Consider the following 25,967-nt stretch of genomic DNA (forward strand, 5'->3'; position numbering starts at 1 on the left):
AATATAAGGAGTCGTTCGGGGGGTTTTGAAAGATTGTAAGGGGAATTGAACTTTTATCTAAAAGAAAATATTATAAAATTCTTAAGTTCAAAATACGTTCCAGCAAAATGAACCTCTTCCTCCTATGATCCTATATATCCACTGCAGGCTCTTTCTATTGTCCCGGAATTAAATCTTGGACATATCCAATTTTTAAAAAAATTTATTTGGTGTAAATCTGTTGTAAAAATTGCCATAAATTTCCTTGCATCCAGGCTTCTATATAGCTAGCTAGCTATCGTGAAGAGTTAAGCATGGACAAAATGACTCCGGCGGCTGATGGCGACGACGATGAGACGACATGCATGCGTGCCTTGGAGCTAATCTTCACCTTTGTCGTTCCCATGACACTCAAGGCAACGATCAAGCTTGGCCTCCTCGACGCACTCACCGGCGGCGGCCGCGCACTCACCGCCGACGAGCTGGTCTCCGCCGCGCAACTGCCGGCCGAGGCGGCGTCGTCGGTAGACCGCATGCTGGGGCTCCTCGCGTCGTTGGATGTCGTCAAGTGCGCCTCGACAGACACTGGAGGCGAAGCAGCTGTTCGGCGGTACACGCCGGCGCCGGTGTGCAGGTGGTTTGCCGGCGAAAGGTCTCTGGCACCGCTGGCCATGTTCCTCCTCGACGACGACTACCTGAGCACCTGGAATCAGTTGCCGGCGGCGGTGGCCGGCGGCGGCGGGCAGGTGGCGTTCGAGAAGGCTCGCGGGATGCCCATGTTCGAGTACATGGGGACGAACCGCCGGCTGAACACGCTCTTCAACCAGGCCATGGTGCAGCAGTCGACGGTGGTGATCGGCAAGCTGCTCGAGCGATTCCAGGGGTTCGACGGCGTCAGCGTGCTCGTCGACGTCGGCGGGGGCACCGGCGCCACCCTGGAGATGATCACTTCGAGGTACAAGAACATCACCGGCGTTAACTTCGACCTGCCTCATGTCATTGCTCAGGCTCCATCTCTTCCGGGTATTGAAATTAATATTTTTATCATTTCTTTTCTCACTTTAATTTTTCAGTAGCCCGAGGTTTTATCTAGTTTAAAAAAAAAAGACACTATACCGTTCCAACATAATAGCTTATGTGTATTAACATCGGCACGGTATTACTTGTGCTACCAGACATGATATCCATATATATCAAACTCTTATATATATTATAATCAATGTTAACATCATCATGACGTCGGTTATTTTATTATAGTACTCCCTCCGTATTTTAATGTATGACACCGTTGACTTTTTAACAAACGTTTGATCTTTCGTCTTATTCAAAAAATTTATGTAATTATCATTTATTTTATTGTGACTTGATTTATCATCAAATGTTCTTTAAGCATGACATAAGTATTTTTATATTTGCCTAAAAAATTTAAATAAGATCAATGATCAAACGTTGGTTAAAAAGTCAACGGCGTCATACATTAAAATACGGAGGGAGTATAATGGTATACTATTTCGTATTTCCGGTAAAAATATGAGCTCATTTAGATGAGAAATACAAATAAAAGCACGGACAACCCTGCGATACAAATTCTGTACTCTATGTTTGACTTTTTCTTTTCATGTAGGTGTCAAACATATAGCTGGAAATATGTTTGAGAGCGTACCTAATGGAGATGCAATTTTCTTGAAGGTAAGATGAATAACTAGACGTAACATCCATTTCCCCTTTTATTGAGTATTTAAATGTTAACTATAAGATAGCATGGTCCCCATATTAATTACTATTTATCTTACGTTCATAAAAATCTATGTGCACTGACACAAGATGTGTAAAACACTATTCCATTATCTTAAAATTTAAAAAGAAATTATCGATAGCACAAGCCGATCCATAGGTATAATATATACTTCCTCCGTCCCTAAATAATTGACGCCATTGAATTTTTTAAACATGTTTGACCGTTTGTATTATTTAAAAACTTTTATGAATATTATTCAAAAACTTGAGTAGTATTAGTATATTTAACAATAAATCAAATGATAGAAAAGAATTAATAATTACTTAAAACTTTTTAAATAAGATGAACGGTCAAACATGTTATACTATTGGTCCATTCTTTCATAGAATGAACTATGTTTCATTTTGGAAGAGCAAAGGTGCGAAACTTAGTTAATTACTTTACTTTAAAGTAGGTTGGGTTTAAGACAAAGGAGTGAGTCCGGCTAACACCGTACCAACCCTGAAAAGTATATATGCATTATATTTAAAAGAAACTAATTGTGGTCAGTTTAACATATACTACCTCCGTTTCATAATGTAAGTCATTCTAGCATTTTTCACATTTATATTGATGTAGACATCAATATAAATACATCAATATAAATGTGAAAAATGCTAGAATGACTTACATTATGAAACGGAGGGAGTATATTACAGTCCATAAATAACCAACTAACGTTGCTTGAATATATGTGCATGCAGTCGATGCTCCACCTACATAACGATGAGGAGTGCATCAAGATCCTCAAGAAGTGCCACCAAGCACTCACACACAACGGGAAGGTGATTGCTGTTGAGATAGTTCTCCCAGCGATTCCAGAGCCGGTCGCAACAGCACAAAACCCATTCCGGATGGACATGATCATGCTCAACAATCACTGGGGAGGAAAGGAGAGGACGGAACCAGAGTTTGCTAAGCTAGCCGTGGAATGTGGCTACACCGGTGTATTTCGAGCGACCTATATTTTCGCTAACTATTGGGCTCTTGAGTTCAGCAAGTAGTTCTTCAAAATCATGTTAATTTGGTTTTATATTTATTATGTATTTCAATAAGTATATATGGCAAAGAGTTCCGATGCCATGCAAATGGTTTGAAATTGTTTTTACTTGTGTAATAAAAATATAAATTACCCCCTATAAATCGAACATCGTACTGCAAATGACTCATATATATGTATACATATGTATACATATGTATACATATATGTATATATATAAGACAATTCCAAGCAGAATGGTTTGGAGACTCCTAATACACACGTGCGCGTGCTAGGAGACGAAGTCACACACTCACCCATCTGAATTTTAAAACAACCTCTTTCAACCTAAGATTTCAAAAACTTTCAATATAAAATCTAAAAGCTTTTAATTCAAATCTAAAACTTCCAACTGAAAGTAGTTCAAAAACTTTCAACTTGTGGTCAGACTTTCCATATAGAATTAGGAAATTCTTTTTTGAGAATTACACAGTACGACGCAGATACTCACAACGCACGCGTACTCACCCCTATGAACACACGCACGCAAACTCTACCCCTATGAGCATCTTCGGAGACTGGGCCGGCAAATCAAATCCTGGAGAGATTGACAAAGTCACCACAGGCAAACCCTACCCCTATGAGCATCTTCGAAGACTGGGCCGGCAAATCAAATCCTGGAGAGATTGACGAAGTCACCACAGGCAAACCCTACCCCTATGAGCATCTTCGAAGACTGGGCCGGGGCGGTCGGCAAATCAAATTCTGGAGAGATTGACGAAGTCACCACAGGCGCCTCGCTGTCGACGGTACGTCGTCTACCACTGAAAGTACAACGCCGTTAAATCCTAGAAATTCGCTCCTATAGGGAGTTGAACCCAGGACCTCAGGTGCTACTGAGGCTCTTGTAACCACCAGGCTACATGCCCTTTCGCATTAGGAAATTTTTTTATCCAAGAATTGAAACTTCCAACTAAAAATAAAAAACTTTCTACTAATTGGTCCAACTTTCAATATATTGACCATCAAAATTTTTGATTCAAGATTCAAAAAACTTTCAGCCGTAATTCCTCACAAGGCGGCAGAGAAGGAGTACCGCCCCATGTAAAACACCCGATAATCACAATCTATTTCACAACTTGATAACAAATTTTAGTTTTAATAACTTGGTAAGATAGAATTCATCAGAACTAATCTTCCACCCACTAACATATTCTTACATTTTCAACTACTTAACTATTTTTCTATTCTTTTCTCAATTATTTTCTAATCCTTATTGCTTAGCTTACTAAAATCATTAGAATACCGAGATATTTATCACAAAAATTTCTTACACGACATCCAAATATATGGTAAAATTGTTCTTCAGATGTATTTTGGTATGACCAAAATAGAATAGTTCGCTCTTATGAAAATTGATTTTAAGATCAGAAAGATGCGGTGATATATTTACATTTAAGATATTCTATAAAACACCTGTATTACATACTCTCTACATATTGAAAAATTGTTTGAATAACACTGTTACATAGTGTATGTACTGTTTCAATAGTACTTCACTTGTACTCGCTTAGTCTCAAAATATATTATGTAACCAGCTCTACAAATATTTGAATATTGGATGAAGAAGAAAGAGGCTGGCAAAAAAAAAGGCCGAAAGTAAAGTAAGGTGAAGACCGATAAATAAATGGGCCGAAAGCCCATTTAGTTAGTTTTGCTCCGCTGAAAGCCCTGAAACCACACGAACACGCGGCTTTGCTTCGGTTTCGTTGCCCCTCCGCCGCCGCCGCCGCCACCGCCACCGCCACCCATGGAGATGGAGATGGAGGACAACAAGGCGCCCTCGCCGCCATCACCTATGGAGTCCGACGTCGCTGGGGAGAAGCGCAAGAGGGAGGACGATGCATCCTCCTCCGCTATACTTGCCGCCGCCAACAACACCGGCGGTGCCCAGCACCCCATGTGGAAGACCAGCCTCTGCTCCTTCTTCCGCCGCCGCGCCGCCTCCTCCGCCGACGGCTGCAGCCACGGCGACTCCTGCCGCTACGCGCACTCCGAGGAGGAGCTCCGCCCGCGCCCCGACGGCACCTGGGACCCCACCTCCGACCGCGCCAAGAAGCTCCGCAAGGTCGCCGCCGACGAGGTGGAGGAAGAGGTGGTCACCATTGACGACAAGGCCCTGGACAAGTGCCTCGTCGGCCTCCCGAGGGGATGGGCCAACGACAGGCTCAAGACTTTCCTCCAAGACAAGGCAAGAACTAACTACTCCTCCATTCTTCCTCCTGCTCTACTACTAGTTTTTTCATCGTTCTTTCTTGTTTTACCACTGTCTACTCCAACTAGTACAAAATTCTCACACTCTTTCGATTATATCTTCCTGTTTTGCACCAACAGATATTGGTTCAGAATGAATTTAGTTGATAAGCTCTAGAATCGAAACTATTGATCAACACATGATTCAAGTCCTTACAGCTGATATCACTTGAGTTAGCTTGGTCCAAAAGTCCTTTGACAAGCAAGAAAGTAACTTTTCATCACCTTAGCTTAGTCTGGTATTTTTGTATAGGTTGAAATAGATTACTATACCGTCGCACCATTATATTATTGTAAGATAAGAGCATCTCAAATACATTGAACAAGTAACTTTTCAAATTCGTGAGACTATAATAAGTTTATCTGTTTTGCAACATGTGGATGTGGCTATGATGACATTAACATGAAGGTATGCCATGGTATATTGGTCATCTCGTAATGTTGTGTCATTTTGATTCATAGAAACTTGAATGGATGAATTGCATTTTTTTTAAAAAAAGTCAAACCTTGATGTTTGTTAATAGATTATGTCATGAACACATGACACATGGAAGTACACTGTTTGAGATTTTGAGTAATATTGGAATCATTGATCCAGTCATAAATACCTTAATACAAGTCATCCCAATAATTCCTGTATACCAGTGATTCTACCTAAAATTCGAATCCAAGTAGCTGGTTAGATGATAGCATGAACCAAATTATTCCATTCAGCATACTCCAATTAATGCATGCTTGTACTTGTAGTAAGTATACATGAACGATGGAATTCTTTTGCATTACGTCCCTCAACTCTTGTTGATATTGTGGACAAATAGAAGCATGGTCAAATATTGGAAGCTTGTCTCAAAGCTTCATCTTGCTCTCCCAGATATAAATTCAACTTTTCTTGCACTAATGCTGAAATACTACTGCTTGGTTCAACCTTGAGTTATTGAAAAATGTGCGATGTTCGAAAATAATTCAGAAACTAGGACTATAATTTTTAGGGTTATGATAATTAATTTTGAGAAATCTTTATCAAGGTCTGACATGGTCAATACTAAAAGAGAATCGGTTTAGTTTACAGATATTTCACAATGGAAAGGAGTTTTTTTCGTAATTTTAAGTTGTGTGGTATGCATATTTATTTTGAGGCTTCTGAAATCTGTACTTGTTTCATTTCTTTTGTACAAATACACTTGATTAGTTTGGCTAGTCTTTTATAAATATATAACAGTACTTACAGTATCCCTAGTGCTAGGAAAGAAATCATCTTCAGTACCTGTATGAAGCACATTTAGAAGTAATGGATTAAGGGACAAAGAGGTGATGATAATAACCATGCAGATATCATGTTTATCTGGTTTGTAAAAATATTGAAAAAGTAAACTCCCAATTTTGGCTTTTTAAAAAAACTTAGAATTGCATGCTTATCTTGTGTAATACTCCTTCCATTTTACTATTTTTTGTCCAAGGCTTTCATGCCCATTATGCACATAGACCAAGCAGTGGTAGTCTACTAGATTTAAAATAAAGTGGGATTGTATAAACCAATCAAATGACATATGGAATCTGCTCAATCATTTGGCTCTTTTTCAGCACTAAAGTAGTAGAGAGTGCAAAAACTATAAATATTTGGATAGCTTCATTTTTATTTTCTCAGTAGACGAATGTGAAATGACACTTTCCAAGGAAATAGTCACTTGCAAGACAGGGAACATACCCTTTTCATTCCTAGAAAGAAGGATGCAGTTTGCAGCTTTAAATCATGTTAGATTATGCCAACCTAAATGCTGTAACTTCATTGATGGTGATGCAGGGAATCTCGTATGCAACAGCGAAGAAGAAGAAGGGAATGACTGTTGGTTTTGTAACTTTTGAAAATATTGAACAGCTGAAGAATGCTATCGAGGTAATTATTGGTATGTTCATATTGGAACGTGTTTGAGCAACTGGGAAGTGACAATGACTCTTGCATATTAACTTGAGTAGGTACTTACAGAGAACCAATCTGGTGGAAAGGAAATAAAGATAGCAGATGCCAATCGTAGATCTCATCAAAAGCTGCACACAGAAAAGCCTGTATCTGACAATGGAGTGACAACAGAAAATGGTACTAGTGTTGATGTTCCTCCTGGGGAGACATCTGCACCTGAAGCAGCAATATCAAATAAAAAAAGTGTCCGCGATGCAGTTACTCCACTTGCCCACATGTCTTATAATGATCAGCTAGAGCACAAAAAGAATTCTGTTGCGCAGATACTGAAGAGGCTTGTAAGATCAAAACCATAATCTTCTTCTACCTTTTTGTTTGCTTGAATCATTAGTAACTTTTCTTGTTATCTACTTCCGCAGACTCGCAATGCTAGGAAAGCTTGCCCTACTGGCATTCCCCTTCCAGATTGGGTTTTTAAATCCAAAGAAATTGGTAGCCTCCTACTCTCATTATGTTGTGTTTGATATAACTAAGATATGCTTAGTAATTGTGGCTCTAAACACATGTTCTGTGATAAGATTGTTTGGGTAGAACACGATAATTTTATGTACTATTTATTCTTCTGGTGGCTAATAGGAAAAGTGCCAAAATTGTAGTGGGGATTTGGATGATCCAAATGCATAAATTTTCTTATAATTTCCACCCTAATAACAGTTAAAACTAGTATTATATATGGCAGGTTTTTAGTTAAAGACTTAAAGTTAGTAAAATTTCATAATGCAAGTTCTAGTTAAATGAAAGTGCTATGCTCCTCACTTATAGGGGAATGAGTATATGTATTTGATTAGGAGTTTAATACCTTCTGTCCAAGCATTTGTACATTTCATTTATTCCATTATTCCTCTTTAGTTTGTCATGATTATATTTTAAATCATGCAGGTGGTCTTCCTTGCAAGCTTGAAGGCATTCTGGAGTCCCCAGTGATTAATGGATACCGTAACAAGTGTGAATTCTCTGTGGGATTTTCTTTGGAGGGAAAAAAGAGGGTTGGATTTATGCTTGGAAATTTTAGGTTGGTTTCCCTATTTGTTTTCTGTTTGTTGTTCGTGCTCAGCACTAATGATTGACAAAACAAAATCCAGGGAAGGTGTGACTGCTGTTGAGGAACCTGTGGACTGCCCAAATGTCTCAGAAATTTCCTGCAAATATGCTCTGATGTTCCAAGACTTTCTGCAGTCATCAAGCTTGCCTGTGTGGAACAGAGTTGATAATTGTGGATTTTGGCGTCAATTCACAGTATGATCTCTCAAAGCTTTTCAACTCTTTCAGTGGGTGCTTATATGTTCATTTCCTGTTGGTATATTATACACTTTATTTGAACTATTTTAGTTCTGGGATAATAATTTCTCAGACTATGGCTGCTGTATAGGTTCGGGAGGGAAGATGTCGAGCTCAAGCTGTTGCACAGAATGCAGAAACCCAAATATCAGAAGTCATGCTTATTGTTCAGGTAGTACCTCATTCTCAAATAGATGGTGCTTTAGAATGTGCTCTATCAAACCTCATAAACTTTTGGTGGAGATATAAAAAATTAATACATTAAGACTTCTCATGTCAAAATGACATTAGTAGATCTGTGACATCTGTCATGAAAAATATATTTTTAGTAGTTTTGAAAAACATAATACTATAATAAGTACTGGTTCAAAGGTGCGTGACAAGGGAACAGAAGGATTATAACATCAAGAATCAAAATGCATTGTATACTACGAGTCCTGTAGATCACATCAGTGCAATACATGTTCCTACTGGCAGTATTGTCTGACTTCCTATGTTCAGGTTTGCTCCACAGGTGTTGATGATGCACTAATGAAAGATGAATTTGACAAGTTGACCGTTGCCCTGCAACAAGGAGCAGCAACATGCTCACCTCCATTACCTCTAACAACTATAGTAGTGCAAGTAAGTTTGAGTTCTTTGTCTGGAAGTAAGACTTCTATTTATAGTTTCCTCCATTGCCTCAACATTTCAGCTTGTCTAAACTGACCACTCTTATAAGTTTTATTACTTTATACTGTAGATGTCTTGCTGTCCTGTAACTCAATATGCTACCCACTAATATCTAGGAGTTACCATTGTACTAAAAATGTATAAAACATGGTTGATAGGAGTTCAGAAAGTGCATTTATCTGGGTACATCCGATCACTGGTAGAATATGTTACCACTTGAACCAAACTTTATGTAATTTATAATGGTATATTTGCAACTACGGAATCTTTTACTGCTCATGCAGGATCACAAAGGAATTTCAAATGCTGCACCAGCTGATTGTCCATTGATCCCACTATTGGTGCCAAAAGTAGATCAATCAGAAGGTACAGTGGATAAAACAAGAATCCATGACCACATCGGTAATCTGTGGTTCTCCATATCACCAACAGCATTTTTTCAGGTTAGCTAAAACTGCAGACAGCTTTGTCCATTGGCTATCACGGTTCAATTTGGTAATGACTCACTATTACACAGGTCAATACTCTCGCTGCAGAAAGATTGTATACCCTTGCTGGTGATTGGGCCAACCTCAATTCGGGCACATTACTTTTTGACGTATGTTGTGGAACAGGAACAATTGGACTGACCTTGGCACACCGTGTTGGAATGGTGATTTCCTCCAATCATTTCATGTGATTGTGCATGATACTTCTTATTACCCGTATAATGCTCAGCCACAGCTGGGCTCTTTATTAACTTATGTATAATTTTGGAAATGTCATGGTAGAGAAGTCAATGAATGATTTAGCGAATTCCTTGTCAAATGTGCAGGTTGTTGGAATCGAAATGAATGAATCAGCAGTTTCTGATGCTGAGAGAAATGCGCTCATTAACGGTGTATCAAATTGTCGCTTTGTCTGTGGGAAGGTGAGGCTTATGCCCTTGTATTCCTAGAAGTTTCTATCATTCTATTGTCACTGACTCACTGTAGCCACCATGGTGTCAATCCTATTCAGTTTTTCTTATGTCCTACTTTATATACTCACCACATCAGGCTCATCTGAATTTTACATCTTGGGATTAAACAGGCCGAAGATGTGATGGGGTCTCTTCTCACTGAATATCTTGGTTCACCACAGCAGGACATTCCTGTTTCTGAAGGTGCAGTAAGTGGTACTGTGAAAGATGAGGAAGTTATTGACGGTTCTAAGAATAGTGGCGAAAATTTGGACAGCTCAATGCAGAAAAATGACAATGGCGAAAGCCAGCAGCTTGGGGATGCACCAGCTGATTCTTCCTCTTCTGCCATAGATGAGATAAAGGGGAATTCCAATGATAGGGTTGGCAATGGGTTGGAAGGCAGCCATGATGAATACAATGAGGTTGCTGGAGAAGATATTCATGGGGAAGCATCATTGATCAATGAGTCTGTTGACCTGAAAGTATCGGACTGTTTGGAGGACAGAAAGACATCTGATGGTTCTTCCATTTCTAACAATGATGTGACTGCAGCTACTGCATGTCAGTTCGAAGACATTGTTGCTATTGTGGATCCTCCTCGTGTTGGGCTTCACCCTACTGTGAGTAAATTTCAATATCTTAGTCCATTCTTGTTACAATTGTTTGCCCCTTTATATTCCAAATGCTTCCATGCAAACTTCAAAACATGCCCACAAAATTGATATCCTTTATTTTTATTGTCCATTATTCTAATCTACATATCCTAATAAATTTAACCAACACTATGGATTTTATGTATATGTTCTTTAATTATGCAATAAAATTAGTGGTTTTGTGTTTTTTGTGTGAGATTTATACCTAACTTTTACTGATTCCTACTGGTTAAAGTTGAGCATATATGCCTGAGTAGATATAACATGGTTCAAAGCAGGCAATGGAAGAACCATGACCTAAACTGGCCTAGATCCTTTTCTGGTCCATTTTTTTACTAGTTAAACAGCCAATCCAGTCCCACTTCGCATGATTTTGATCTTCAATAGAGATATCACTAAAGTGAAGAAATGAAGAATCTAGAGAAAATCAAGACAACATGCAACTAACAGATAATGTAAATATAATGAGCTTCCTGTGACTTTTCACTGTCTGCATACTGTGAAGCATTAAACCACATTTTTGTCACTTACAATGAAACTAGATTTGTATCCCATATGCATATGAACCTATCCATACACATACATGTGCTGCCAATAAATGCATTTCTGGTCAATTCCAAATATATTGATTCATTGTATGTGTCCTATACCTTTCTTTCTTATGTATGGTGTTGAGTATTTTAATTGAACTATTCGACTCCCATGGAGGATCAAGCTTACACACTGAATTTGATAGGTGATCAAGGCATTGAGGACTCATCCACGAATTCGACGTCTAGTGTAAGTATCTTGTGTACCTGATTTCTGCTACACTGATCTATTATACAAAATGAAATCTTAGTGATGGTCGAAATTGTAAGAAACACCGTTTGTTCTCTTGAAGCTAGTAGAGAAAGTTAGACATCTTTTGCATCAATGCTGGCCAGTTGCAATTTAATTTACAGTACTGGCAATAAGTGGTCCTGTTCCTGAAAGATGAGGGCAGCATTCTCTCAAGAGTATTGGCAAATAAAAACAGCATGTCTTGCTGTGTTACTGCTCTGAAACTGATTTTCCTCTTATTTGTTTTTACCAGGTACATTTCCTGCAATCCAGATAGTCTAGTTGCCAATGCGATTGAGCTGTGTACCCCATCATCTGAGAAACAGGAAAAGAACAAAGGAAACCGGGGATGGCGAACCATGAGCAGCGCTGGCCTCGCGAGGCAGCGTACAAAGTCGATGCCCAACTCTGAGCCATTTGTTCCCAAGAGAGCCATGGCTGTTGATTTGTTCCCCCACACCTCGCATTGCGAGATGGTTATGCTTTTCGAGAGGTGAACAAGTAGCCGGCTCATCGAATTCTTTCTAGAGATTTTTGATCTTTGTTGAAATTTTCATCATGTTGTATGATGCATTACAAGACCCAGAAGCCATGACAATTGATTGTTGCTGCTGGCCTGGAACATCAATTTTTCATGTTAAATGAATTGCACTCAAAAAGGACCACAACCACAAAGTAGGCACACTGGAAGCTGAAACTTAACATGTGACATGCATCTGTCTTATTTTTAGGTAAACCCCAAAAGAGGACAGGGAGTTCATGTTTTCATTTAAGAAGAGAGTGACCCGCATCTGTCATAACTAGAGCTTTGATGTATTGGCAATCTTGTCAGGGAAAAACCGTACTTTGGTACAGGATCCAGTGTTTGCCCCATCCATGGCAAACAACAGTGCTGGTAGTACTAATATTTGTGCTCAGATTGTAATATTGTCAATAGGGGGAAAAAAAGAGGTCCAGTTCCTTGCTACTCATTGGCTGCATCTGGTAAAGGATGGCCTAACATAGGTGGTGTTTGGTTGGAGGGATTAAAGTGGGGCTAAACTTTAGTCCCTCTCACAAAAACATAAGTCCCTACCATAGGGACTTATACTTTTGTGAGAGAGACTAAATTTAGTCCCTAGTTCCCAAACACCCCCATAGACTAATAAATATCTAAATGCATGGAGATGGAGTCAATTTCTTGTGGTGCCCACTAGACAAGAAAGCAATGGCAATGGCATTAGCAATAGCTATCTCATCCAAAGAAGAAAAGAAAAGAAAAGACAAGAAAAGAAAAGGAAGAGAGGAATGGTGGTGCGGCAACGCATAATAAAAAGTGGAGGTGCAGTAGCTCAAGTAGTCCAGAATCATATCTATCTGATCAAGTTGAGTTGAGATGGGAGCAATCCTTCTTCCATTCCATATATCCATGCCCTCTCTCTCTCTCCCCTTTATTGAGTTTGATGGATGGCAAAGGCAGAGAGAGAGAGAGAGAGAGAGAGAGAGAGGGGCAACCAAACCAACCAGCAGCATTTGCTCATTTTCTGGGTGGAGTGGACACTACATGTGCCCAATGGATTATTAGCATTTAAAAGCACACTTTGACCCTAGACAACACCTCTATTCCTACTACAGTGGAGTACTTAATAATTTCTTGACCTAACAACTACTGAATTCAACAAAACGGCTATGGATTCTGTGTGCATTCACTACAGCAAACCCATACCTTTGCCCATCAACTGCAAATAGCAACTTGTAGATCGACCTTCAGATTTGCATTGGTAGATTATCTACTTGATTATATGGATAAATTAAATATTTTAAAAAATAAAGTTAGCAAATAGCTTAAAACGAGTGTTCTAAACAATACAGTAAAAGAAAATATTTTTTTATGAAAACATATTTTTCGAAACATAGAATAAGTAATCCGTTTCAATAATCTAATAAATTTTAGTTGCTCATTTTAATATACTAGCATATATATATGCTATAGAATAGAGTGCATCATCGTCATTATTATTATAATTACTATTAAAGTACTATACTACTATTTGAACAAATCTACACATAGAACAGAGTCTGATAAAAAAATACTCATAGATTAATTTGTACATCTTCCACCTATCAGGTTTAAAAATTGTAGCTTGGTTGATTAATCGTCGATAAATAAATGCACTGGGCAGCTACATGAGACCATACAGTAAATTGTTCTTTCAAAAAGGGCTGCTGATTTCATTGAATTTTGTTGTTTGTGAAGTTCGTTTTCACGTAGTATGAACAAATTATTCGGACAGAATATGACCAGAGAATTAATTCCCTGTGTTGATTGAAATCATGTGGCTGTGAGAATGATCGATTCGATTGACCAAGCTCATATACCAATAGTTTGTGCCGACTAAACCCTAAAATACTTGACGACTCCTATGTCACACAATCGCTAGAGATCATTGCCAGCACATCACAATCCTACGTGTCATCATCAGTGCCCATAAACACACGAGAATGCATACTTCTTAACCATAATTAACCCTAATATAAAGTACAAAGGCATACATGCTCACGTGTCAAAGTTTTAAAAACCTTTGACCTAGCTCTTAATTGTGTCCATGTGGCTTTGACATATAACAAATCAAGACTCTGCACATGTGGCTCCCGAATTCGACACGTATTAAAACAGGGGATATGGAATGGATGAACTCAGAAGAACTTGTTTGATTCGTAGGAGCAGCCAGCCACTAAAGTTTTTCTTTTTCTTCGAGCAGCTACACATTTAAGCTTGGCATGTCTCAATCAATGCTTGATTCTTGCCATGACTGAGCATATATAGTCAGGTTTCTCAATCATTTAAAATAATCGAGGTGCATGTACCAAGTTAAAAATACCCTTAGCTTTAGGAAAATCAATATATGAAAATAAGAAAATTCTTACTAATAATTGAACTAAAGCATATTGTATGTTTAGTATCATGCATATATAATAACATCAGCTAGATTCATATTTAAAAGGACCTCTCATGTGATGTTAAATTTTGATAATATATCATGAAGAAAAACAATAGAGTTCAGGCTTAAAAAGTTTATGATAGAAAAAAATAATCAAATAGGTTAATTTTCTTTCAGTGATAAGCAAACGTACCCATCGACAATATGATATGGTGGCTTCGTAAATCTCAAGATATATATATGTCAGTCCAGCCTTCGGAGGTGCTCATAACCGTAGGGTGTGTGTGCGCGTTCATAGCTAAAGGCGAGGGTGTGTGTGCGTATTTATATGAGTGCCTCCGTATGTACCATGTTTAAAAAGGAAAAAGAATAATCAAATCGGCTAAAATTCTCTATAATTCGCTAGGCCAAAAGTGAAACGTGACGCGCCGTAGAAAGAATTTTTGAAGCAAAATTGTCGTATCAATACAGATCGAAGACGTGACACGCCGCGTAGAAAGAATTTCTGGTGGCATGCAAATTTGTCGTAGCAATACAGAAGATGTGTCGAATGTTGGTCCTATCATGCATTTGGACATGTCGTAGTCTGTCCTTACTAATCTACTGTGGGTATGAATGATGCGTATAGGTTACACAACGCAAGTCGACGTTTCGGTATTCCTTTTCGCTACCTACCTACTGTTTCTAGTCTCGACAACAGTAAAACGCGTCCTTTTGTATATATGCGTGTGCTTTGTTGTTAGCATCGTTCTCAAACTTTGTAAAGGGAATCGAAGAAGTTGACCCCAAAGCAAATTTATGATTTTGCCGACGCTCAACGGCTATAGTAATTAATATATATAAAAGCGACACTGAGTTTGAAATGAGAAAAGAAGTCCATTTTACTTTTCCAAACTATTTTATTGGATCATGATGTTTAAATCAGCCTAGGTTCTTCCAACATGTATGAACAATGATGACAAAAAATGTCGTGACTTGATGCATCTTTCATCCTACCAAAATTTAATCGCAAAGTAAAACTTATAAAGAGAGAAACGATAAACAAATACTGTTAGGAGCAAAGTAAACTATTTTTTATTGCTTTTGGTGCAAAATGAGTCGAAAAATAATTTAGGTGGTTAAGGTCTCTGGCGAAATAGTTTGAGGAAATAAAATAGACTAATAGGGAGGATAAAAAAGTGAGCTAATGAAGAGGTGTGGGATAAAGAGCTTATTATTTGAAAATCTCTCAAATGATCTTTTTTGTAACAATTAATATTTGGAAAGTGAAGTTTATTTTTCATATATTAATTCTCGCTCCAATCATCTAATTCATTTAATTTGGCCACATGCATGTACCCAAATTGGGGAAACTTTGGCGGCTGCAATGTTATCTGCTGCCGAAGTGGTAGAAACTATTAATATTTGATAGAATAGTACATCTGAAAATATTATAAAGGGGGAGAGATGGGAGCTGCAGACCTGCAGTGCAGGGTGATTGATGAGCGATCAGCTTGAACGGAAATATGCGTATATGATATTTATGCAGATGTGTTCTTGTTAGAAAAAGAAAAAGAAAAAAAACCAAGTAATGGGGAGGGGGTGTCGCTGTCTGCCTCTCTCTTGTCTTTTGATTAAGGAGGGAAGGAAGGAGGCTCAAATGGCTCATTGTCTTCCTTCCCCACCACCTCCCCCTGTCTCTATGTCGTCGTTTCGTCTCCTCGTCTCTGCGTGTCGTCTCCACTTCCGTCTCTCATCATCACTATCAGTCTATCATGGCTTGGAGCAGGTACAATAGTAGACTATTAGCCAGTTATAAACATATTTAATTGAGATAAAAGATGAGAGAGAAAAGCAGCAGGCTGCAGATCTGTAGCTAGCCAGCTGCAGCACAGACTCCAAAACGCAATGTGTGTATGACAGGTGGGACCATATATTAATAGTATAGCAAGCAACTATTGTATGAATTAGCTATTAGATCGGCTATAGATGAATTGGAGCTAGTAGTGGGCTATACAAACTTGCTTTAACATACGTTATAGTGATGTGAGCCACTAACATGTAAACCCATGACAGCGAGTCTTGTTTGTCAGTGACCGATATACCTCCGACTTTACATCAAGACCGTCGATGAGGGCGTGTGAAATGAGTGATCGAACAGGCCCAAAATTAGGTGCCCCAAATTTTTTTATATTCTAATCTACGCCAATGCGTTCCGATATATTTAAAGGCCTCTCATTCCATTTTTATAAAGTTTCACTCTTACTCATTTGTTTATTTGGCTAGAAAGGGCTTGTTTTTTTAGCTTTGATAAGTGTTGGATGGCACTCATGGCCAACTCAAATAGCTATAACTCATGACGCTGACATGAATGTGCGTTATAGGCATTAAAGATTCTATTTTTCTATCTAATAAAAATAAATTACTACATCATAACATGGTATTTTTGTAACATTTATTTAAAATCTTCTTCTAACTGAGATAAAGCTCTACTGCTAATTTTTTTTGTCTTTCCTATTTATATTAGCGTTAAATTGTGTTTCGCACCGAGGCCTAGAAGTAGTTACGGCCTTGTGTACTCTCGTGCTACTCTAGTTTCCATTCCATTTCCACCGCCACTCCCACCCAACCACAGTTCTAGTCTCCCCTGCAGCTGAAATCGCCCCTCCTTATTTATTGTGGCCTACCTCTTGTCACCGCTGCTAGCTCTTCATTTTGCACTCCAGACTACAAACACACACACACACAAACAAGCTAGCTAGGATCAACAACAACTCAAACAATAATCTGCCGCCCGCCATGGATCAGCAGCTGCACCTGCAGGTACACACACATACCCTTCTTCATCTCTCTCTCTCTCTCTCTCTCTCTCTGCAACTCCTTTCTTTCTTTCTTTCTTTCTTTCTTTCTTTCGTCTGGCTTGCATAGTTGCATGGATGCTACTTCCTGGTTTCTTGTTTCTCTTCTTACGGATTTGTGCTAATCAATCGGTGCTGCAACTTCACAAGTGCCACTCTGCAATCAGCCATCCATGACCGTGATTTTTCTAAATAATTCTTTTAGCTACAAATTGTCCATGATTTCGGGATTGTTTGCCCTTCACCAGTTTGAGATTGATTCCTCCTCATACCCTACCCTACCCTCTCTGCTGAATGAAATTAATGTACCATCATCTTTTGATTATCACTTACCTGCATGTGTGCTACCTTCATTAACTGAATCTTTATTATGCTCCTTAATCAATTTCGTAGGGGACTAGTACTGCTACAACTGTTCCATTGCAAGGTGACCCTGCTTCTGATCACCACCCACATCTCTCAATCGACATACCACCAGCTGCAGCAAGCATGTCACCTGCACCGACACAAGCTGCTGCAGATATCACACCCACACCGACCACTTCGATTTTGAGCACCAAAGCGAGCACACCTGCAGGTTCATGTTCCAGCAGAAGCACCAGCGTTGCCCCAAAGCCGCAACGATCGTCATCCTTCATGCTGAGGCAGACTGTCAAGAGCCTCTTGCCAGTGGGAAGCTTCAAGTCGTCAGTCAAGTTCTTCAACGCCAGAATTTCGAGGACATCGTCGCTCCCGGTGACCGATGTCTCGCAGGAACAAGCCGATAAAACTTCGACTACTCATGCTGTTGTAAGCATATATAACCAAACTCAGCTTGGCAAATTCTGTATGATCAAGAGCTAGTATATTATGTTTATTTTGTCTGACCGATTTTGTACCTGTGGTGGCAGGATAAAGCAGGTCACATGTACCGGTCACAGTCGCTTCCCATGAACATGAAGAAATTGAATAATGGAAAGAGCTTCAAGAGAATGAATTCACTCGGCGGTGTCTACCGCGTAGTTCCTTCGACACCATCAGTCCCCGTGACAAGCAGCAATGTCATCCCAGATATAGTCCCATCTGAACCAGGTGTGTACCGTCCAATATCAGTTATATATAATATAGTTTCACCCCAGATAAATATGGTTTGCTGGTTGTATAGAGAAATTTTACAGTCCTCTAGGTACCAAATTTTACACTAAAAGTAAATTTTTAGTACGTACCTCATCTCGGTTTAAGATGAGTACATTCTCAACGATAGTAAAATTACCATTTTCTATATATATATGGTGCTAACGATGTGAGTCGATCAATTTGTGTATAGGTGATGAAGATGGAGAGGACATAGCAGAGGAAGAGGCAGTATGCAGGATCTGCATGGTTGAGCTGTCAGAAGGGAGTGACACTCTGAAGCTGGAGTGTTCATGCAAGGGCGAGCTCGCTCTAGCTCACAAGCACTGCGCCATGAAGTGGTTCACCATGAAAGGTACCAGGACATGCGAGGTCTGCAAGGAAGATGTTCAGAACCTCCCTGTCACCCTTGTTCGTGTTCAGAGCATGCAGCAGCCTGAGCTTCAGACCATCCCTGCCAACGCATCAAGATACGATCGCCTCAGGTAATTAATTAACTTATTACTAGTATTAACAATTCATTCCATTGATCCTGCTGTTACTTGCTTGCGAGAGCTTTGTAGTATTTGTCATACAGTTGGTTTGGTTTGGTTAACTACTTAATTTGATCACAAGGACAAGGCCATTAGTTGTGCATGGGATTTTTCTAGTAGTATATTATTAGGGTGACAAATTAAGACAAAAACACCTTTTGCTGGAACTAGAATGATGTGTGCCAATGGAATATTAACACCTAGTAAAACTGTCTGATGCATGAACAACAGCTGATGTTAATTAGTTTGTCATCTTGTTGCTGGATGATCAGGATGTGGCAGGGAGCGCCAATCCTTGTGATCGTCAGCATCCTCGCCTACTTCTGCTTCTTGGAACAGCTGCTGGTACGTGTCTCTCTCTCGTTGATAACACTATATACAAGTGTACTGGATAACAAATTAAAATATAAATGTGTTCTGATTTCTTTCCTAATTAATTAATTAATTAATTAATCAATTCCCTAATGTTACATGTGTGTGACATGCATATTATATATATCTGCAGGTTGCCCGTGATGGTATTGCAGCGCTGGCAATATCGCTGCCCTTCTCATGTATCCTTGGCCTCTTCTCATCCCTCACCACAACAAGCATGGGTACGTATGACGACACTTATTACTGTTGCATCATCACGCGTGAAAGTTACTTAAGTCAATAATTCAGAACAACTTAACTAATTAACTGTATTCTGTGCACGTTTGTGAGTGTAGTGGCAAGGAGATACGTGTGGATCTATGCGACAATTCAGTTTCTGTTCGTCGTCTTCTTCACCCATCTCTTCTACAGATATGTAAGAATCAGCATCACAATAATTAACTTGTCTAGTACAGTGACAGTTAACTGCATGCAATTAGATTGCAATTAACTTGTGAATTATATATATGCAGCTCCATTTGCAAGCGGTGATATCAATCATCCTGGCCACGTTTGCCGGGTTCGGCGTAGGGATGACCGGCAACTCCATCATCGTGGAGATTATACGGTGGAGGGCGGCGAGGGCGGCGGCGGCGCCGCCGGCTCAAACCCGTCATCGTCGTCGTCGTCATGGTCGCAGGCAACAACAGCCACCACCTGCACAACCAGCTGCTTCTTCAGCTGCCGTCGCCGACGTTGAGAACCCACCTGTATAATACTCATCGATCGTTACCTGAAAGGAAGGTTGGAGGCCTTGCAAACTGTATAAATTTATTTCAAACTAGGAAGTTAAGTTAATAAGTAGGCATGGAGTTGATTTTTTTGCTCAGGATCGATGCATGGATGCATGTCAATTTTATACTATATTTTTTCAGTTCTTTTTATTTTTTTTTGGAGCTTGTGTGAAAGAATCAGTCTTAGTATAGTATACTAGTATAAAATGTGTCCTGGTGTACAAAGTATGTCAGACATGTATATCTGCTTGAAATCTTGTATTAGTATAAAACTCTTGAGATGCACTGCTCTTGGCTTGGTGAAATTGTAAACCATGCATCCTCCAGAAATTAATCTTCATCTTCAGATATACAAGTATTACAATAACTGTTAATTATCCATATTCCAGACATCATTCTGAACGGCTTAATTATGTTTGGCTTATAAATTTAGCTAAACTCCTCTCTTCTCTAGACAATACACGTTGTGTCCTTTAATTTCCCTTCCCGATCGATCGATCGGCGACATATGTACAGTAATAGCACTGAACAACAGTAGCAGCAGCAAGATATATAAACAACCCAGGCCTCACGTTTGGTTGTGCCTATTGCCAACGACACTAGTGGTGAAAGAGAAGTAGGTTAGGCAGGAATTCCCTACCTATAGTACAAATAAATACGAATGGTCATGGTCTAACCTTATTAGCTAGCACAAGGTCTCTAGGATGACGACTCCTCTCAATTTCTCAACCACGCAGCTGCAGCTTGATTGTTATAATGTTTCTTCCCTATACTACTATATAGCAAAAATATTTATAAGATACACAACTACACATCAATGTACATCACAAAATAAATCGGCGATAAACAACAATAACTTATGTTACTAAAATAAGAAATATCATATACATATATAAAGAAAGGATATTCATAATCTAACATATCTAGTACAATTAAATTAGAAGATCTTAATCAAATTATACTCTGCAGATTATATGGATGCTAAAATACTTAATAGTTAATTTAAAAATCAACAAGTCTGGAAATCAATATCACTATTCACATGAAAATAATTCGAGTCAACGATTTCGCGTGAACTTCTATCGGCTAGGTTAGTGGAGCGATTTCGCTAGGGTTTCGGGTTTGATGGGCTAGAAAACCACCTTCTCGACATAACTGAATTAGTTTCTGAACAACCTAGGATTTCTCTCACTCGTGGTAGATTTTTCTTTAAAGCCAACGGGACAGGATATATGCTGGGGTCTTAACTGCATTTTCTTTAGGAGCCAGCGGACCAGGATATATACTGGGATCTTAGCCTTTTTCACGCTAGCCCGACGAAGCCTATTTTATTTTATTGTGTGGGTAGAACTAGTATATTATAATTGTCGATTAAGGAACTATATGATGTTTTTAATTACTAATCGATACGATATATATTTATGGGTAAGATATTTGCACAATTTTTTAATATATAAGACTGAGACTAATATTTGCTTAGATCCTGAGATGTATATAACAAATTTATTTATCTATTATATACTAAAAGCCCATTAAATATCTTATAAACGCTCCAAGTCCCCACATGGCACTCGTACCAACGCTTTATATGGCGTTCTAATAAATTAGAGCATCGAGGCATCGATTTTTCACTTAAAAATGATTGGTCCATTATTATATACCATTAATTTTATTTAACAAATCAAAACAGAAAAAGTCTCACTACTCATCACGTACACACCTATATAAATTAAATTGCTGAAGATGCCTCATTTTTGTGTTGTATTTTACTATTATTAGTTAGATAGAAAATTTAAACAACACGCACCTCTTCTTCTAACTATCCGCTCCCCTTACAACTGACTATTACGGTATTACCTCTCTCCTCTCTATTACCTCCTCTCCTCTCCTCTCCTGTTTAATTGCTTCTTCTCATATTTTTTTATAATGGTAATAACAATTAGATAGCTAAGTGATTATGATTTTTATTCCATAATTAATTCAAGATACATATTACCCATATTTTACTAAGTAAAAATATGCATAGAGATGGTATTTATTAAGAATTTATACATAGATTTGAAAATAAGTAACACTTAGACTTAGGTAGTAGCGAAGATATTGTTTTAGTGTATTAATGATGCATTAGGTTTTATTTTGGTGCTATAGGTAAAGTTTCATCTTGAAATAAACAGTCAACTTTCAAAATAATGATAATTGACAATAGACCAATTAGAAGGAGGTTAGCTTGATGGTAAAAAAACATTTTTTTAACAATAATGGTTTACAATTAGTTTGTTAAATATGCATTTTGAATAAACCAACTCTACTTACTGTTTTCCCTAAATAATGAAGAATATCATGGTTAATTTGTTGTATGGATAAATTAAATATGATATAGTTCAAGCCAACAAATTGGTTAGAAAAAATATTTAAGAAATGTCGATGAACAAAATATGTGGAGAATTAAAACTTTTGAAGCATGATAGATGTAATCTAGTTGATATTTCATATATATAAATTTTTCAAACACAATCTATGGCTTTCTTATTATATACCAAAAGTCAATGAAACATCCTCTAGAGCACTCCTAGGCCGCCACATGACATTATAGTAAATTAGAGAATTATATATGAGAAAATATTAAAATATCTAACCTTCGATTTTCATTTAAAACGGTGAACCCATTATTTTAGATCATTGGGTTTAGCTTATAAGAAAATCTGCCAAGTCTCATCTACTACTCTCCCAAGTACTAGTATCATTAAAATTGTAGGGATCGATATGATATTCTTTTAAAAACTTTGGTCAATATCATGTAGGAATAATACATTTTCATGAATCTTTTAGAGATATGAGACTAGGATTAATATTTGTTCAAAGGTGAAGGAGTATATAGCAAATTACAATATTGTCACTGCATTTTCCTATAATAGCTCTATAATATACTCATATAGTACTTGTGTATACTATCCATACCACAAGTGTGAATTTCACTAATACAGAGCTAATCTAAACCATTTCAACGGTAATATAATCCACTAGTATAGGGTAGTATATATGGAGCACCATAAATGAACTTAAATTTTAGTAACAAAAATGAAAACATTTATTCATTATTGTGTTACAAAACTATTGTTGATCTCCTTGCCACCATGCCAGAGAGAGACACAGGGCATGGTCCCACCCCAACCTCCTGTGCTCATAACATCGAGGAGTGAGTATGACTCTCTCGCATGTTCCTCATGATCAAACGCACCATTTTGATTCACCCCCGATCTTGTCAACTCATGTATATAAGAAAACGCTACCCAATTTCATAGGTTGTGACTGATATATGGCCTGGCAAATCCAAAACTCTAAGAACACTGATTGGTCCGTTGAAGGCGACCAAAGGGCGAATTCCATCACCACGTCCTTTCAAAAAAAAATTTCCATAACCACAGCTGCAGGTGAAGATTCTAGGGTCGCTATCATTGACACTATCATCGGTATGGTGATCAATCTAAGATGCCCCCTGCAACATATATCTACGATGCCAATGCAACATCAAATGACACTTATTGCTGCATCGTACACCGGTCAATATTACCACCGAATTCGACATAAGCAAAACTTGGTGATTATGCATACGCTAATATCAAGTTTAAGAATTAGCTCCAACAAAATCCTTTCACAAACATGCAAGAACAAATGTAGGGATGATGTATATATGCATTAAAATCAACAAATGCAATAAATGTGTTCTTATGGTGTAACCTAAACAAGGAAAACGCATAAATATTTTCTTATTAAAGATAGTTTTTTTTTTAATTTCAGAGCTCAAACACTTTGAGTGGTATTTTTTAGGCTGTCCAAAATAAAATATTTTAATAGTAAATTTCATAAATTGCTCATATTAATTTCTTGCGAAGTTACTACATACAAACCATGACATAAATATGCAAATTCTCAATCAATTTTTACTAAATGTAAATGTATATGAAAAAAGCTCATGCATCGCATAGGCTATTGACTACTACATATATGTCGTGGCACCATATATTATATAATACTTCCTCCGTCCCTAAATATTTAACGTCATTGACTTTTTGTAAAAATGTTTGATCGCGTTCGTCTTATTGAAAAACTTTTGTGAATATTATTTAAAAACTTGAGTAGTAGTAGTATATTTAACAATGAATCAAATGATAGCAAAAGAATTAATAATTACTTAAATTTTTTGAATAATACGAACTGTTAAACATATTTAAAAAAGTCAACGACGTTAAATATTTAGTGATGGAGGGAGTAACAAATAAAGATTCTTGTGTATCCCCCAAGTACAATGGCCAGAATATTAGTGGATTATCTTTGAGACAAAAAGTTTCCTTGCACAAAATCCATTTCCTTTTTATCGTAAAATAAATTTGATGCGGAAAGCCTAGTGGATGTATATATATATAACAACCTGACTCTGATCTTTGAACTTAACAAAGTTTGAATGATGTGTATATTTAGTTTGGGCCAGAAAAGAGAGTTAAATCTATCTATTATATACTAAAAGTCCATGAAACTTCCTACAAACGCTCTTAAGCCGCCACGTGGCGCTCTAATAAAATAGAGAAAATCCTAGAAATTCTAAGAAAAAAGCAAAACATCTATCCCTTGATTTTCACTTAAATTAGTGGGTCCAATATTATACACCGTTAGATAAAATTGATTTTAAAACAAACTAAATACCATGGTCCCACCTATCCTCCTCCCGCGCATTGGCAGGTGGAGTATATAGTACGTACATGGTACGTACGCTTCCTCCCCTCCTCCTTTTTTTCCCTTTTTCTTCTTTTTTCCATTTATATATAATGGATATATTTTTTAAATAATCATTATTTTACAAATAAAGGGTCTACCATCATATAATTTAAACCGGTGTACTCTTTACTTTGTACTATTATTTTCAAATAATGCACTATTTTAAAATAAACTTTACACAATTATATCGTGTACCTATCAAATAAACAATATTTATATTAACTAATTTATACGTGCACTTAAGCTGATGGCCTCATTATATAAATCATCGGATCTATTTTTTATTACATTGGTCTATTATTCTATTATTCTCAAGTAATGCACTGTTTCAAAATAAGGTCTACACCATTATATTGTGTATCCATTATATTAACAATTTAAAATCTATATAAACTAATTTACACTTACACTAGAACTGGTGGACATATTATTATAATCATTGGATCTATTGTTTGCTAATAAATAAAGCGTCCTAAATTTTCTTTTTGCCCGCCGCACAATGCACGTCTGCACCTTGGCCTTTCGCACACGTGACGAAGCATAGTGTCTGAGACATCTAAGTTGATCACAACCGCTGTAGCGCTACCGCTTTGCCACATATCAAATCATATATGGGGATGATTAATTTTGTTAATAACATGAAAAGAAAATTAAAGGTGTGATGCAGCGAGAGAATAATTAAGCACCATGGGTTGTGTTTTTCTCAACACTAATTAACTCTGTTTAAGTTGAAACAGAGAGTTGATTACATAATAATTATAATGTATCTGTGTTATGTCGTATTTGGATTTTGTAATATTTGTTCGTACAAGTGAAAGGAATCATTATGTTATAAACAAGGAAGGAAGCCCGCGCTGATGCGCGGGCATTTTATTTTTTAATGATAAAGAGAACACTAAAAGAAGTATTATCTCACCATATTCGTATTAGAAATTCACCATAAGAGATGGTAAATTATCTTATAATGGTAACTAAAATGAAAGAAAAATACTTATGCCGTGAAATATATCATAGACTTTGATATACTAAATTATAAGAATGTCTCTCAAATTTCAAACAAAAATCACTTAGTTCATGCTTTTATATAAACTCACATATCACCACTACAGATTATTATTGTCTTGAAAGTTGGGTCTCTTTTCATAAATGGAATTAAATGGAATTGTATTAGTACCATAAAAAGAGCCTAACACATCAGTAATACAATAAAATAATCACGAACACTTCACACATAATTCTCTGTCTTAT

The 25,967-nt window shown here is 37.6% G+C and overlaps 3 protein-coding genes across 3 annotated transcripts; all 3 read left to right on the plus strand.

The window, feature by feature from the left end:
* The first annotated feature begins 262 nt into the window (after positions 1 to 262).
* LOC127770229 (caffeate O-methyltransferase-like protein 2) lies at positions 263 to 2,897 on the plus strand. Its single transcript, XM_052295896.1, has 3 exons — positions 263 to 1,002; positions 1,604 to 1,668; positions 2,461 to 2,897. The coding sequence occupies exons 1-3, from the start codon at positions 294 to 296 to the stop codon at positions 2,758 to 2,760; spliced, it is 1,074 nt and encodes a 357-aa protein (XP_052151856.1). The 5' UTR covers positions 263 to 293; the 3' UTR covers positions 2,761 to 2,897.
* Positions 2,898 to 4,476: 1,579 nt separating this feature from the next.
* Positions 4,477 to 12,856, plus strand: LOC127770225 (zinc finger CCCH domain-containing protein 24). The gene is made up of 14 exons (XM_052295892.1): positions 4,477 to 4,986; positions 6,850 to 6,942; positions 7,023 to 7,304; positions 7,386 to 7,458; positions 7,906 to 8,038; positions 8,109 to 8,262; positions 8,396 to 8,476; positions 8,806 to 8,928; positions 9,261 to 9,419; positions 9,494 to 9,628; positions 9,791 to 9,886; positions 10,048 to 10,539; positions 11,309 to 11,352; positions 11,648 to 12,856. The coding sequence occupies exons 1-14, from the start codon at positions 4,546 to 4,548 to the stop codon at positions 11,889 to 11,891; spliced, it is 2,550 nt and encodes an 849-aa protein (XP_052151852.1). The 5' UTR covers positions 4,477 to 4,545; the 3' UTR covers positions 11,892 to 12,856.
* A 3,995-nt stretch (positions 12,857 to 16,851) lies between these two features.
* LOC127770227 (uncharacterized) lies at positions 16,852 to 20,280 on the plus strand. The gene is made up of 8 exons (XM_052295894.1): positions 16,852 to 17,117; positions 17,546 to 17,941; positions 18,043 to 18,223; positions 18,459 to 18,750; positions 19,071 to 19,143; positions 19,304 to 19,394; positions 19,509 to 19,588; positions 19,686 to 20,280. Exons 1-8 carry the CDS (start codon positions 17,094 to 17,096, stop codon positions 19,926 to 19,928), a joined length of 1,380 nt encoding a protein of 459 aa, XP_052151854.1. The 5' UTR covers positions 16,852 to 17,093; the 3' UTR covers positions 19,929 to 20,280.
* The last annotated feature ends 5,687 nt before the right edge of the window (positions 20,281 to 25,967 follow it).

This window comes from Oryza glaberrima, chromosome 4 (assembly GCF_000147395.1).
Source record: "Oryza glaberrima chromosome 4, OglaRS2, whole genome shotgun sequence".
In the NCBI taxonomy this organism is placed as follows: Eukaryota; Viridiplantae; Streptophyta; class Magnoliopsida; order Poales; family Poaceae; genus Oryza; species Oryza glaberrima.

Excerpts from the sequence above, each read along its gene's own strand:
- LOC127770229 (XM_052295896.1), top strand. The coding sequence starts at position 294 with ATGGACAAAATGACTCCGGCGGCTGATGGCGACGACGATGAGACGACA. Across the intron at positions 1,003-1,603 it reads TCAGGCTCCATCTCTTCCGG|GTGTCAAACATATAGCTGGA; the intron begins GTATTGAAATTA and ends CTTTTCATGTAG. Across the intron at positions 1,669-2,460 it reads GAGATGCAATTTTCTTGAAG|TCGATGCTCCACCTACATAA; the intron begins GTAAGATGAATA and ends ATGTGCATGCAG.
- LOC127770227 (XM_052295894.1), top strand. The coding sequence starts at position 17,094 with ATGGATCAGCAGCTGCACCTGCAG. Across the intron at positions 18,224-18,458 it reads TATAGTCCCATCTGAACCAG|GTGATGAAGATGGAGAGGAC; the intron begins GTGTGTACCGTC and ends ATTTGTGTATAG. Across the intron at positions 18,751-19,070 it reads TCAAGATACGATCGCCTCAG|GATGTGGCAGGGAGCGCCAA; the intron begins GTAATTAATTAA and ends CTGGATGATCAG.
- LOC127770225 (XM_052295892.1), top strand. The coding sequence starts at position 4,546 with ATGGAGATGGAGATGGAGGACAACAAGGCGCCCTCGCCGCCATCACCT. Across the intron at positions 8,039-8,108 it reads TTTATGCTTGGAAATTTTAG|GGAAGGTGTGACTGCTGTTG; the intron begins GTTGGTTTCCCT and ends AACAAAATCCAG. Across the intron at positions 10,540-11,308 it reads GTGTTGGGCTTCACCCTACT|GTGATCAAGGCATTGAGGAC; the intron begins GTGAGTAAATTT and ends TGAATTTGATAG.